The sequence below is a fragment of the Coturnix japonica genome, chromosome 4, assembly GCF_054131305.1.
Source record: "Coturnix japonica strain WE chromosome 4, WE-NBRP24, whole genome shotgun sequence".
In the NCBI taxonomy this organism is placed as follows: domain Eukaryota; kingdom Metazoa; phylum Chordata; class Aves; order Galliformes; family Phasianidae; genus Coturnix; species Coturnix japonica.
In genome coordinates, this window is record NC_140666.1 from 59,632,814 (window position 1) to 59,647,910 (window position 15,097).

Genomic DNA, 15,097 nt, shown 5'->3' on the forward strand with positions numbered 1-15,097 from the left:
GGATCCCACAAGCAAATCCATTCCTAGATGCTTGGTCTTCTCTGTATCACTGTAATAGATCAGGTTTAAGAAAATCCAACTAAGCAAATGCTAAGATTTAAGATACTGGCCACCATAAAAGCCTGCCAGATTTACATACACTGTTACCTGAAGTTATCACAGTGGCAAAGAGACCAGGATTCTCGATTCAGACTTTGAATGACTGCGAAGACCTAAGTGCATTGGTATCTGCCCACCTAATATACCTGAAATAATCTTTAAAGAAATGCTTTAATATTGATGCAGAGTTCATAAATCCACCACTCAAAACGTCATAAGACACACAGAGCAAATGTTGCATAGAAAGTGAAAACATATGTAACAGCTTTAGCTTACTGATTCTTAGCTGAGTGCTCAGATACACAGCATCTTCAACATGAGGCTGCCACTACCCCCACTGCAGGGTCCTGCCTCAGTATGGTTCATGCATTATCACATCAATTTTCTGAGAAAGGGAAGGAGCTGGGGGCAGCTGCTGTAAATCAATATTACTCCTCAGATTTGGTCCCATCTTATCCTGGAATTGTTCTATACATTTATCCTGTGTTCTTTAATCTAGCTTAGATTCACGTAATAAAGAACTGAAATCCCCATTTAAGTAAAATAAAAAGTTAATATGCAACTGGGAAGCCAGAACAAATTATTTGTACAAAACAGTTCACACAGATGGACAATTCCAACACCACATTCTCATTACCCAGCTGGAAGCCCTTCCCAAATAGCGTATGCTTCTTCCTTTGAGATTAAGGATTCACACAAACAAACAAAAAAAACCCCACAGCCCATACATATGGGACAAAGACCCTCATAGGTAATTTTATTAGTAGACACCTTATTAAAATAGTTTAGCATATTTGAAGTCAGAAATTTATTAGTACTGAGCAAGACAAAACAACTAAAATCTAACACAGGAGACAAACTGTTAAGTATTGGATAATCTAAAAATAACAGTTATAGAAAGTTAGAGGGAAAGGTGCAATGCACAACAAACCACACTTACTACTCTCTTCATTCCTGACTGTTCTACTGATTTATAAAAGAACTAAAACCACCCACACCACAAACAACCCACAGAAGCTATTTCTGATCCTAGCTTCTTGTCTGGCTTAGCAACTAAACTGCATGAGCCCAATTTTGACAGGTTGGCAGGGAATCATCATTGCCATTTAACCTTCATTCCAGAACACTGGCCTTTATCAGGGAAATGCTGCACTCAAGTCCCTTATAAATAGCTTGGCTTCCCCTTGACACATGTGCTTGGACGCTGTCTGCACTTTAAATAAACCCACACTATATATATATATTCGGAGAAAGCTTCTCATCTTTGAGAACACATCATAAAGATTGATAGCACACATTTTACAGGAACAATAGGAGAACTGTCAATCTATACCTAATACTTGCACCAAAGTAAATGAAACTTCACTGTAGCTCAGTGCACACTTTCAGGTCAACAGGGTACTTAAGCAAAGATACTGTTTATGACAGTACCTTTCAATGGCTGTAGATATCACTCAAATTCCTGGTGTCATATAGATGTCTTTTGGAAATATTTACTTTACTGTATATGCTTTTTGGGAACATTTTGTGTCAAAACAAGTGGCTCTTTTGGTTGTTTTATTTTCTGAACTGACACTGGTGTAGCTGTTTTGCTGGAAGAGGCCACAACTCCACAGGGTGTTTGAATAGCGTTCCTGCAATTCCTAATGTTGCGACAGCATTGCCAAGGAGAGCTAGAAAACACCAAACATCTCACACAGATAAAAGCTGCATTACTACATTTGCACTGCTAATATTGAGGATGTAGTGCAGCTCAGCAGGTCAGATGGGACTTTTCTTCCGTCTGCAATTATCATCATGTTAGTACATCAACACAGCTGTTTGTTTTCATAATTTCTCCAGGTTGCAATTAAAGCAAAAGTTTTTTTTAAACAAAGCAAAATGGGACTTTAAAAAAATAAAATCTTTTTTACGTTTTATACGTTCCCTCCCTGAATTTAAGATGTCCTGTATTCTAGAACAGCAGATTTCCCATTTCCTACCCTAGAGGCTGGAATAGAGATGGTCTCAGGAACTCCCTTCATTTAGGGAGGTGGAAAGAGTTTACCTTAGTTCAAAGGCTGAACAGTTTTGTGAAAGAAATCACTTGAAGGTTATTAAATACACAGAAATAACATTCAGCTCAGGAAATCCCCTGAGCTGAAAACTGTTGGAGTTCAGGAGATTATTAAGAAGAACTGTCAGAAACACTTGCCCTGCCATTATTCTTCTTCCTCAAGCACCAGGCTGAGGGTATTGTTGAGGAAAAAACACTGAGAAACACAGGCCCTTAAACTTGATCTTCACATGCAGCTTTTACGGATGACAAATGCAGGTACCATCTGAAAGTCCAAAGTTTATTTCATTGTATGTTTGCAGACTGTCTGAAGAGTGAGGGAAGCAACTATTCATCAGTTAGTGCATTTACAGTTCAGGACTGCCACCTACCACTACCAACAAACACCAGTTCTTCATTTTCTAAGAAGACCACCTGTGTTCTCCCCTTGTTGGCAATGCCTTTCCTTGAACTGCTTCTGTTATTGCTTCTGGTACGTTTTAGGTCAGGTTTCCAAAGTCAACCATTTAAACATTTACCAGCTCTGGATGCCGGCAACTTCCTCCAGCAAACATTACCTTGTATTCATCCACAAAGTGATTTCTCCCATCATAACACTCAGCCGTAGGTTTTTCAGCCTCATTCCCAGCAACCCCATAACTATCAACCTGAGCTGGGCATCACTGACATAATGCACTGTTCAAGTTATCATTCCACTGTACATACTAATTTCAGAATCTATTCTTCTGTTACTAAACATCACTAGGCTTCTTAGAAAGGAGCCAAAGGAGATTCAGGTTGGGAATTACAAAGAATTTCTTCTCAGAAGAAGTACTGAGGTACTGGAATGGCCTGCTCAGGGAGGTGGTGGAATCATCATCTCTGGAGCTGTTCAAGAACTGTGCGGATACAGCACTGAGGGATATTGTTTAATAGGCACAGTGTGGACAGGATGATGGTTGGACCAAATGATCTTAGAGCTCTTTTCCAGCATTAATGATTCTAATAAATTACCCTTTTTTCCATCTAAGAAATAGGCATTCATGTCTAAATGCTAGAGCAAAAAGCTAAAATGCAGCAGAAAGAGTCTATTGCAAACTACTGTGCAGGATTTTATCCAAGAGTTTTGAGTGAAATGAGCTACATCAGCTGAGTCCCTCTGGAGAATTTATAGATTCATCTATGTGCTTGCTAATCTGAGATCATGAGTAGGATCTTTGTTTTATTCAGCATGCATTCAGACACACTACACATTAAAGCAACACACACACACACACATATATATATATATATATATACACACACAGTCATATATACAGATATTTCCCCAAACATTTTCAATTAAAAATATGGAAAATTCTATTTGCACTGCTTTGATAGTTATGATACAACACTTCCTTCTTATTTTTATGACCTTTTTTCATTAATACATTTCCTGTAACAGCAGATCATAATCTGTTCTCATGGCTACAAATTAATGAGACAAATTACAGTGACATTAGAGTCTGAGCAAAACAAGACCAGATGACGAGGCAGCCCATCTTTCATCAGCTTCTCTAGCTAAAAGACACAAAGAAAATAGCAACTACTTACTCTACTTCTCCATTTCCATCTCTGCAGCAATGCAGGTCTCTGAACCATGCAAGTTACCTGCAAGTTTGCAGTCACTTAATATAGAGAATATATACCTGCCTATACCATTAATGCCCCGACCCATCCAAAGTTGAGGAATGGATTTAATGAGGGATCAAACTGATTGCTTACATTTAATGTTTGTTAAACACTTTCTTGTCCTAACCTGAGGCATACACTACAGGCAATAACTGGTTACTTCAGCCTGCCCACTTTAAATAGAGAAGTTTTGAGGGATGATATCTTTAAGTTATTATTTCATACCTATATAGATTAGCCTAGGGAAGCCAACGTTTTAAGAAGGATGTGTAACTGCATGCTACTGATGCTTTGTGAAGGACAGAAGCCTATCCATTGCAACAAAATGATTGATGAGATTGCAGTATAGTTTATCCCAGTATGTGCCACTGGAAAACTTTCCACTATTGACAAATATCCAATGCAAACCTCAGTTCTAATGGGTTTACATTGGCTCTTGAAATGTAAGTAGCAACCAAAAAAAAAAAAAAAAAAAAAGAAAAGAAAGAAATAACTTTAGAGAACATTCATGAAGCATTTAAACTGGCAGATGAGGTATGAATTTTTAAGTGGCACTTAAAGACCAAAGAGTCCTGCAGCACACAAATACATCTAAACATAGGCACAAGCTTAAAAGAATGACTTCCTTCAGACACTCACAAATCAGTGCTGGTATGTGAAACCCTGACAAGCGTCATACCTTGGACCCATTTGCAGCTGTGCCACTGGAATATGGATGGAGATAAGCAGAGGTAACAGTATTATTCTTCAATTATGTTTTACTGAATATTATTACCAATATTCCAGCTTTCCTCCATCAACAGTTTATTTACCAGGCAGAAGATGGTGTTGCCTCTCCTAGAGGATTCTGCCTACCTGCAAAGTAGACCAACTAGAGACAAGACAAAACGGTTGAATTGTACCTTCCAAAAGACAGCAGGGACTACCCCAGCTAAACTTACTGAGCTCATCAGTTCGGTGCTACAAGTATATTTTAGAAAGACATGTTGAATGAGCACTATGATACGAACGTAGGATCTGTTAAGTCAGCTCTCTGCTACTTAAATACAAAGGAAATGTCAAACATTTAAAAGCGACAAATATCTACTTTATTTGTCTGAGCATCTGTAGAAAGTTTAGTTTTCAACTCTCAATCCATAAAGTATCATTCCAGATCTGCCCATTTAAAGGCTGGTTTTTGTTTGTTTTTAATTAATTCCCTCCTCCCCACGCAGAGGTTGGCACACACACAATGTTTTGCAAAACGGGGGAGGCAACCAATAATTATCTGATGCCTTCATGGCCCATTAACTTCCATTCGTGAGGGGCCAGTCTCTCTTCAGCTATGTAGCTTTGCTGCTAATTGTCCCTGCCTCTGAAAACATTCCATATAGACATCTATAGCATGAGTAAAACACCGAAATATTCATAGGCTCTCTGGAATTTCTCCCATTTTGGAGTCACAGATCCCAAGAAGATCAAAAGAAAGTAACCACGACTCTTTCCCTTACTCATTTTGGTTATGATAAAAATAAATTTTGTAACTCAGGCCAGATCCACTCTGGATTCAATTAATTGTGAAGAAAATGAACCTCCTACGTACCTCTAAAGAAACACAACAAGGCAAAAAGCAGTGCAAACTTACCGTACACCATGTCATCATTGTTTTGAAGGAACACCCTAAAGTCAAAGGGTAATTTATTCATCATGCCCCTTCCAACTTTCATTTCTTTTTAAGCTGCCAACAAAAGTACTGCTTCATGCTAAATGATATTTATTCATATTTTAAATCAGTTCCTTGGAAAAATCAAACAGGAAGATTATACGCAGTGATTTAAAGTTGTGACTGTCTAGACTGAATGTTCGGTATCTTGTACCATTTAGAAACACTGCAGAAAAGTACAAGTTAAGCTACAGCAATGCAGCCAGAAGAAAAGGAAGAATAACTGTTAAAATTAGCACTGTTTATGTCTGTGCATACAACCATTTCAGATATGGAACAGATGATGTGATTTAACTAATACTAACAAACAAGAAATCCTGAAGCACTGCATCCCCTTTTCAGGCAGAAAATTAAAACAAGAAGAGATGAGGCACAGACATGAGATTATTTTGTCAATTCTGAAATTTCCATTATTCACTCTGGATGTCTGAATACTAACATGCATGTCCTCCACTCACAAATTTTCCACAAATACGACAGTGAAATTATCTGAAGGAAAATACCACCAGTAGTGCATTTGACACAGCCAAATACGCAAATACTCAGAATCAACTTGGCTTAGAAGTCACCTCAGGGTCAGAAATATTTAGGAAGATCATCAGTTATTTGCATTCTGTAGGGGAAAAAAACAAGCTGCTTTTCTCCATCTTCTTAATCTACATATCACCACTACCTGACATAATACCAGTCCTAGTGAGCAGCAGTGACGCTAAGTTTTCACTGCTTGAGGATGAAGCTCGTTAGTAATTGAGCTCCTATGACTAACTCATCCCACAACACATACAAATACGGAAGTGTCTCATTGGAGATTACAGTTAATCGACAAAATTTTCCAGATGAAACCAGTTCTAAGCCTTCCAAAATAAAGCAGAATACTCAATTCTATAGTCATTTCAGTAAACCGAATATTCCCCTGTGCTTGTGAGTTTAGTCATCAGGACTAACCAACAAGATGTCCTTAAACAGATTATATGTTACGCAGTTCCTCCCCAAATCAACAAAGTCAGGTTCATACATAACAGTAAATTAAATCCTATATTCACTCTGCTCTTACTACAAAATTCAAGACCTCTATTGAGGGGTAAATGACTTCAGCACACAGAATTGCCCCTAGAAAGTGAAGCTAACAAGCATGTTATTTTCCCAAAACCACGATATTACACTGCTTATAGTCTTCTATACTCTTCTATTATCCTGATATTCTTCAGAATCCTATGCATTAAACAGAAAAGCAAATTGCCAAGCATCCCAGTATACCAGTTTAACAAACACCAACTCATCCTTTAAATGTTTATGGCAAGGATGTCAAACTATGAAATTTCCCAGTTTGTTTAGCAATAGAATCAGTACATCAGTTAAAGAACAAACATATTAGTTTAGCAAAGGGAATCCATGAGTGATAGTTCTAAAACTTTCAAGTTCAACTTTAGTGATTGAATGGCCTTATTTTCCTCAATAATTTTGTACTGGGGACATAATAGAATACTTTTATCCTTTGCCTTAATGATTTTGCTTCACAAGAAGCACAAGTCATTATAGAATACTCTTATCTTTTGTAGCCTGTTTTGGTGCCTGGCTCCACAGAAGCCCATGGATATACAGCTTGGCACATGCCATAAACCCACTACGTGGCTTTTACCAAAAGCTTGAAAAGACAAAGCAGCATTTCCCAACTGCACAATACCTTGTAACCATCCAACAGCATGTTGACACATTCTGTTCTGCGGTGTCACAAAAAAATACAGCTCTATGATTGCTGAGTCCTTAGTGTCTTGATGAGGAAAAAAAGACTTTCTTCCAGCAGTATAAAGGCACAGGTAAGCACAGGGTAATCATTCTGAACACAGTTCATATTTTCACTGGTACCTCAACAGCCATAAAATAAAAGTCTAAATTGTAGGCAGCAAGACAAGATTACCAGAGGACAGTGGCATTCTGAGATCTCAGAGATCTGTCACCTTTTCTGGGCAATTCCTGACCTCAGCATGTTGTTTGGCATTTACCTAAAGATGCAGACTTCAAGAACCAATACAGTACATTGCTTGAAATAAGGATTTACCATACACCTTGCATTCTGAACAATACCTGCCTTATTGAGATCACCTCTAGACACTTCCAAAGATGTAATATAAAATTAATTTTCATGTGATTAATAATCCAAAATCATTTTTGTATTCAGCAGCAGCACAAAGCCTCTGCTGGCTTCCAATAGAAAGCACCCGACTACAATGAATAATGACTGCAGATGATCATTAAGAAAGCAGGATGTGACATGTTTCCAAAAGGAAGCTTCAGAGACCTGATAACATGTCAAATGTAATAAACTAAATTGCCTGAAACAAATCACCAACTTCATCTTTACACATCATTACATCCATTTCCCCACAGTATATCCTAATATAGACTATGAGACAAATCTACATGATACAAAGTTGTATTTGTTTTAAGTGTACCAAATACAGGAGGTGTGCAATAAGCATTGCATCAAATCTAATATTTTCTCTTACTATATAAATCTCATGGACAATTAATTGAGGCTGATTTTTACTTAGTTTTTGTCAGTTCCATGTGTTTGCTTAGGAAATATCCCAGTAACAAGAAATGGTACTCCACTGTATTTCCTATGCTATGAATCTTGAGTCTGTAGCATGATCAAAGGAGAAATCAAAGGGGAAGCACTTCCAGAAGTAGGGTGTATTTCAGCCCATTGAAAATACCAACTTTGAACAGAGGAACCTAGCTCTACAAAGCCTGAGACCACTCTTAAGCAACAGCGTTCGTCATTCCTGCAGTCAGTCCTCCAAGACAGAGTCCATACTCTAGGGAAGGTGTAGGAAACATCAAGAAAAGCATACAACCCATTTCCAAGCAGCAGTGGTAGTCAATGATAGCGCCGCAGGTTTCACCCTTCCCTTCCACTTTTCCCCAGATTACTGAAAGTTTTGCTTTTCATTCACAGTTCTTTCACCATGACATTTCTATACCAGTAAAACTACTGTGAAGGCAAAATAAAGAAGGAGAGCAGAAAAACTGATTTAGCAGTTACATACAACCAGTACTATTAAGGCAAAACTGCTTAGAAATTTTCAGCTGAAGATATCAACAGTGGTATCAATAATCATCTCAGAAGTAGGAAATTCAGTGTTAAACCTCAGTTCCACCTTACTTAGGCCAGAAATTGAGATATTTTCTGTTTCTTATATACTTTCTCTAGTCAAAAAGCCTATATTCCTCTTTCCAGGCCTCTGTTAAAAAAATATATTAACTACAATTTTTGTTTTTAGAGAAATCGCTAGTAAGTATTGACAGTTTTATAATAGATTCTCCCATTAGCCAGCCTTCCTGAAGATGCTACTAAATAACTATAGTGCCATCAACAACAGTTACTACATGGCATCACTGTATGTAACCATTGCTTTCCCATCAGCCTACACTCTTCTGAACGGTTTTACAGACTATCACATTTGACAGCAAAAATGGTACAAAATTATAACTGCTTTCCAGTGATTTTGGAAATTATGACAAAGGGAATATGGCTGGATGTGCTTTGAAGTTTGTGCACAAATGTAGTAAGCAAAGCTCAAGAACTTTATTAGTAGTATATTTATGGGTAGCGCTACCCAGTGCAAGGCAAGTCCTTTCATACTTACATGCCCATCTGGCAGCCAAGGCAGTGGCTGACTAGAAACCAGATACTAATTTAGCTTTCTCAAGGTTATTTTTCAACTTAAGATCAGTATTTAAAACAGATCCCCCAGTGACTCGCACACAAGCTAGCAATACTTCACCTAATCTCAGAGGAAGCCTCTGCAGTAGGACAGATTTCAAGCACAGTATCTACATGTTCAAATTATATTATTCCTGCCTACAGTTGCTTCCCAATACTGAATGGTACCACATGTGTTACCACAAAGTCACCTGTGACCCACCAGTGCAGAAAGACAAATACTTCACCTGTACGATCAAGAACACTGTCACAAACCAGGACCAACATAGGTTAGCACCTGCTCAATTAATATGAATTACATACATAAAAAACAACTAAGAGTATGGTATCCAACTTCAGATGTGATGTCACTTAAGGATAACATGATGAAGATTGTTGATTTTTACTTCTTTCAGTCAATCAATGAACAAGAAAGAATTTAACTTTTTAGAAAAGGCAAACAGTCATTCAACATATACTCAAATTACTCAAGCATTTCTCTTCAACCTCAAGTGAAATACCTTTTGCAACATGCTGGCCATTTAAACGTCAATTCTTCATGTCCCATTCAGTTACTTACCTAAAAAAGAGAAAAAAAAGAAAAAATACATTAATTTTCCATGGTCTCAAAGCTGTTATGAATCCAAACTTCACTCTCCATTCCCCCTCAGAAAATGTTCAGTAGTTGTAAATTAGGTAATGGGGTTTGGTTATATTATCGGTTTAGATGGCATGTTTTCACTTCTGTTCCAGCTAAGAGTTCATTAATCAAATTCAAGAACTTTCTTTCCATATTATTCCTTCTTCCCTCCCCAGTAAATGATCTCTAAATAAAGCTTACTGACAGTAGCAGTAATTGAAATCTAAATTATTCAGCATTAGTATCCCAACATCACCTCTGGTACAGCAACAGACATTTGTGAAACCTCCTAAAAACCACTGGCAAAAGAACAGTTTGAACAGAGAGCAGAGCAGACCATGAGACTCTAGTTGACAGACTGCTATGAATTCAGGTACAGCTTTGACACCAATCTCCTCAAGTTCCATGTTTTAACTCTGGAGCTCCTTCACAGTTCTGTCATTATTCTCTCACGTAACTTTGAGCCACTTCATCTGTTTCCTTCTGCAAAGGCAAAGTATTTTCTCGTATAGCACTTTGAAGCTTTGGAGCTTTTTTTTTTAAAAAAAAAAGTATACAACCAGGACGACCAGCTGCGTGAACAACTAACTACTAATCACAGAATTGCAGGGGCTGTAAGGGACCTCTAGAGATCATTGAGTTCAACTACCTTCCAAAACAGGCTCCCGAGAACAGGTTGCACAGGTAGGCATCCATGTGGGTCTTGAATGACTCCATTGAAGGAGGCTCCATAATAATAATAATAACCATAATAACGGTTTCCTATATTATTATACTCTGCATTTGCTTTCAGCAGTCCCTGCAAAACAGGCAGGCGCAAGCACAGAACTCAAGAGACCCCACTCCCCAGGAGTGTGTGCCCAGTGCAGAGCAGCCAGGTGGGAAATGGCTGCAGGACGGCCATTTCTTTTCCCAGATGCATGCAATGTCATCTGTTTCTCCCTGTAATCCATACATGGATTACACGAGTAACTATAGCTGCATATTTCAAATGAATCTCAATTCATATTTTTCCCATCCTTACATGCCATCCATTGTTCTTCTAGCCATCTACAGGAACTTATTCCGAAAAGGCAGTATTTCTTACTGCATCCATACTATCATAGAATCACCAAGGTTGGAAAAGACCTAAAAGATCATCCAGTCCAACTGTTCACCTATTACCAATGGCTCCCATTTTTGTCATATGTTGGTTTTTCAGATGTTTTGTTAACCAGTACAGTAATTTCAGAATGATAAACATATTTCAGTCCTGTTACAACTCAATAGCTTTCATATTCAATTACAGACTCCAGAATCTCAGTAACTCACACCCCATCCTTTCCGGAGTTATGCCCACCCAAGCTCTCTGAAACAAGTCAGATGGAGCTCATTCTTCCACATAATGTGCTCACACTGAACAGAGCGTACAGGCTCAACATTGACTCTGCCTGTCTCCAGCTAACTATTTCAGACAGGATTTTGAAGCACTGCCAATCTCAGACACCTACTGCACAACTGCTGCTTCCATCGCCTGTCAGCTTTCTCTGTGATGCCTCTGAACTTGTACAGTGGCTTTTCTCCTTGGCAGAACTCATTTTATCCTCTTTCAAAGAGAGAAATATGGGTTTTCTAGTTCATATGCAAGCACAGTCTTTTCCAAGAGAAATGAAACTGCCAGCTACAACCCATAATTCTCCATTGCAGAATATATAATGCTGCTGTACTTTAACTACATGATGCAGAATCACAGAATCAACAGAATCAGAATTGTAGGGGTTGGAAGGGACCTCTAGAGATCATTGAGTCCAACCCCCCTACACCACGTTGCACAGCTCGGCATCCAGGAGGGTCTTGAATATCTCCAGAGAAGGAGACTCCACCACCTCCCTGGGCAGCCTGTTCCAGTGCTCCATCACCCTCACCGTAAAGAGATTCTTGTGCACGAGTACTATGGCGCTCTGGAATGTCTCTTGGGCTCCCTACAGCACAGCTCTGGGGCATGTCTGGATGATGCACTTAGTTGGATTCAGAATGTAGTACTTTGAGCTTTTGTCTTCCAAACAACTATCCAATCTGTTAATGGCATCTACTAGAGCTGTTTAATGTGCCAGTGTTCTGGTTTGTGAGGTTTTTGTTTGTTTTTAAAAATCACAGGTGCTTTCACAGATATCATTCCTCTAACCACCCATTCCACAGATAATCTGGAGGGATGAGAGAAACCCAAGGGACTATTTTTGCAGTGCCTTTTTTATCCCCCCCAGTTTAAGAAGTCATGAGGGTGTCCCCACATAGAGATGAAAAAAGCATTAAACTTCAAGTACCACAGCTAAAGGTTAATTTTCAGGAAGGACACTCTGCCATTTTGTTAGTGTTACGCTTATTCAATTGCCAGGGGGTTGTACCAGAAGAGCTGAAAGCAACAGAAGCACCCCTTTTTGTGCAGCATGGGCAGCCAGCAAGAACGCACACAGTCTATCTGTCCTTTGCCCATTTTAGCTGCAGACCACAAGCATTCCTCTCAAATGAGGTGTACATTTCTCTTTTATCAGTGAAAAGTATTTATACGGGAAACAGTGATCAGATTCCAAATGAGGTGACTCATACGCCGATAATGAATCCCACACCATTTCTTTCATGTAACATCCTACATTTTGCACCTTAGCAACCTAAGGCTTTTAAGACTGTAATGATTCAGGAATCCTTTAGCTCAGAGCCAAGATGTAAGCTGTTAGAAGCAGTAGAGGCACTGAATGCAGTCTTTCAGAGAGCACAGAGACATGGGTATGCTGAAGACATATTTGCTTGAGGGCTGGTACTGCTCTTACTTTCCACCTCCCAGGCATTTTGCTGTTGTCACTATTTCTAGCTGAGGGCAATGGCTAGAACTTGACCTGTGACAGTAACCCAATTATGAAAAGCACTTGCACGTGATTAAATGTGATATAGGTGCATTTCGGATCTGTACCTTTTCAAGAAAGCAGCTATCTTGTCTTGTATGGAGGTTTGGCCACATCTTCACACTCCCACATCCTCCTTCCTCAGTTGCACACATGACCTAGTAATACTACTGCACACAATAAGCACAGCTTTCTTCCCCTCCAATATTAGCTTTGAAGAAAAAGTGGATACTACAGAGAAAGAAGTGACAGCCACATCAGTAGCAGGTGTCATAACACCACCTCTATTCACCACCACTCTAAGCTGCACCTTCCTTGAGTTAGAGGAGGATAAAGGTGCAGAACTTATCACGAATCAGGAAGGAAGTCAGTATAACAGCTTAGACACTGAGTTTCTTGTTAATAGGATTAATGCTAATGGATGAAGCAGTCTCTTGTCTGTCTAAAAATTAGAGATGACCCCCCAAAAACTCTGGCCAGAATTATATTAATGGATAACTGCAGAAATAAATAGCTACAGGAATAAAAACACAGTTTCCTACCATGCAGAGGACTTAAAACAAGAATAGTTTAGCTCCCATTTGTACCCTTCCATTTGCACTGTGAAGCACTGACCAAGTCTCCCTCATTCAGGGTTTGTGTCCACAAAATGAGGTGGATGCATTCATTCCACAAGGCAGCAGAGGCTGGTGAAGCACGACAGTGTTATTGCCTTACAGCCATCTCTCCTCCTAACAGACTGTATTCACCCCATGTCCATCAAAAAACTCTCAGGTTTCTTGCCATTTCTCATCATGCCACATTCTTGCATCTGCTAAAGCATCCTGTGTAGGAAGTGAAAACTCTTTTTCTATTTGAACTTGATTAAAAACCACTATTCCAGACTAGAAACATTTTGCCTTCGCTGTAACCTATCTTGTGTTTACAGAACTAATCTCTTATGAAATTCAGTGTTATTTTTGGTTCCCTCTTTTCTGAGAACATCTACCCGTCTTCTCTCATTTTTATCCCTTGATACATTTGTTTACCCTGATACCCACAATGAGGTATCCAGAGAAAAGCCATATATGATCAGATCTCACGCTCCACCAGTAGCAAATACACCACACCTTGGCACAACCATAATGCTCACTTCAGCTGTCCTATGCAGTGAGAGAACAAGTTGATGATATTTAGTGCTACATCTGTCAAAAAAATTCTGTTTTTACCCTATCAAAGAGGTAAAAACTGTTTGACTGGAGGAAACAGAGTTCCATAGTTCTGACTTGTGCTATAAACACAGTGAAAGAGACATGTTCATAAATATTTTGGAAATGATCCCTAATTAGCGGGTTACCAGCTGGAGCATCTGATTCTTGTTCAGTTTCTACAGAGAAGGACTCTGAGCAGAGACACTCTATGAGAACATACACTTCAACATGGAAAGATACGCATGTACTGCTATTCATAAATCTGCACGGAGAGCTAATATTCAGCACTGGCTACTGAGAGGGGAAACCAGCAGGAACGAGGCAGAACCAGAAGGGCACAGGAGAGGCTCCATTTTGCCATGTCCATCCAGGAAAGGCACAGAAGTGCTCTCATCTTTGAAACTGAAGCTTCAGTTCAACTGATCCCTCTTTGGGGCTTTGAGCTTTCTAGGCATAACAGAAGACAAACTTTGGGAATACACATAACTGATAGAAAGTCATTGCTCTATGGAGAAACACTTTCCCCACCACTAGCAGGGTGCTGCACTGAACACTGATAATAATAAGATGAAGAAACTGTGAGCAAAAACATAGCTAGTGAGGTCTTCACTAAGCACAGGTCTGTTCCTCACCCAATATCTTAGTGGTTAAAACCAACAACAGGTTACTGTTTTTAACATAGTGTGATACACCAAACCCAGAGAAACATAGAATACTCACCTTAATTTGTTTCCTTGATATTATATCTTCTAAAATGATTAACTTGATGCATTAAAATAAATGCATCTGTTTTTCTGCTTACGTATTTTCAAACCAACTGTCTCTGTGTACTGCACCTCAAGAGCCCTAAAGCCAGCTCCTTTTTTCCTGTAGGAAAGAGTTCCAGCACTCTGACAGGGCACCAAGTCACCAGGGGTCATGGAGGAGGAGAACAAACGCTGCCTTTGTGTAGGTTTCCTGGACCAGAAAAAGAGTTGGACTCCCAGACGCAACAGATCAGGACAGTGTCAATTGCACAATGAGTGCGACATGAGAAGTGTGGGGAGCACCAACTCCTTCAAGGGAACAGAGGCTCTCAAAGCCCAAGGCTCTTCTGAATGAAGAGTAAAAGAGCTTTAAACAACACAGTTCCTATTCCTCTGCCATTATGCTTAGCTAGAGCTTTAACACTACAG

General features: G+C 39.2%; 1 protein-coding gene across 7 annotated transcripts in view; it reads right to left on the reverse strand.

Annotated features, from left to right (window-relative positions):
- The window catches only part of ANK2 (ankyrin 2), a 315,505-nt gene that overhangs the window by 262,780 nt on the left and 37,628 nt on the right, over positions 1-15,097 (reverse strand). For 6 of the 7 annotated variants that reach the window (XM_085546969.1, XM_085546992.1, XM_085546991.1 and 3 more), the window contains exon 2: positions 9,735-9,793. In XM_085546969.1, coding sequence (XP_085403095.1) covers positions 9,735-9,755 — 21 coding nt within the window. In that variant the 5' untranslated portion in view covers positions 9,756-9,793. Of the gene's footprint in view, positions 1-1,039; positions 1,084-9,734; positions 9,794-15,097 lie in introns of those variants that run through there. The other variant, XM_085546973.1, reaches the window with a different exon arrangement.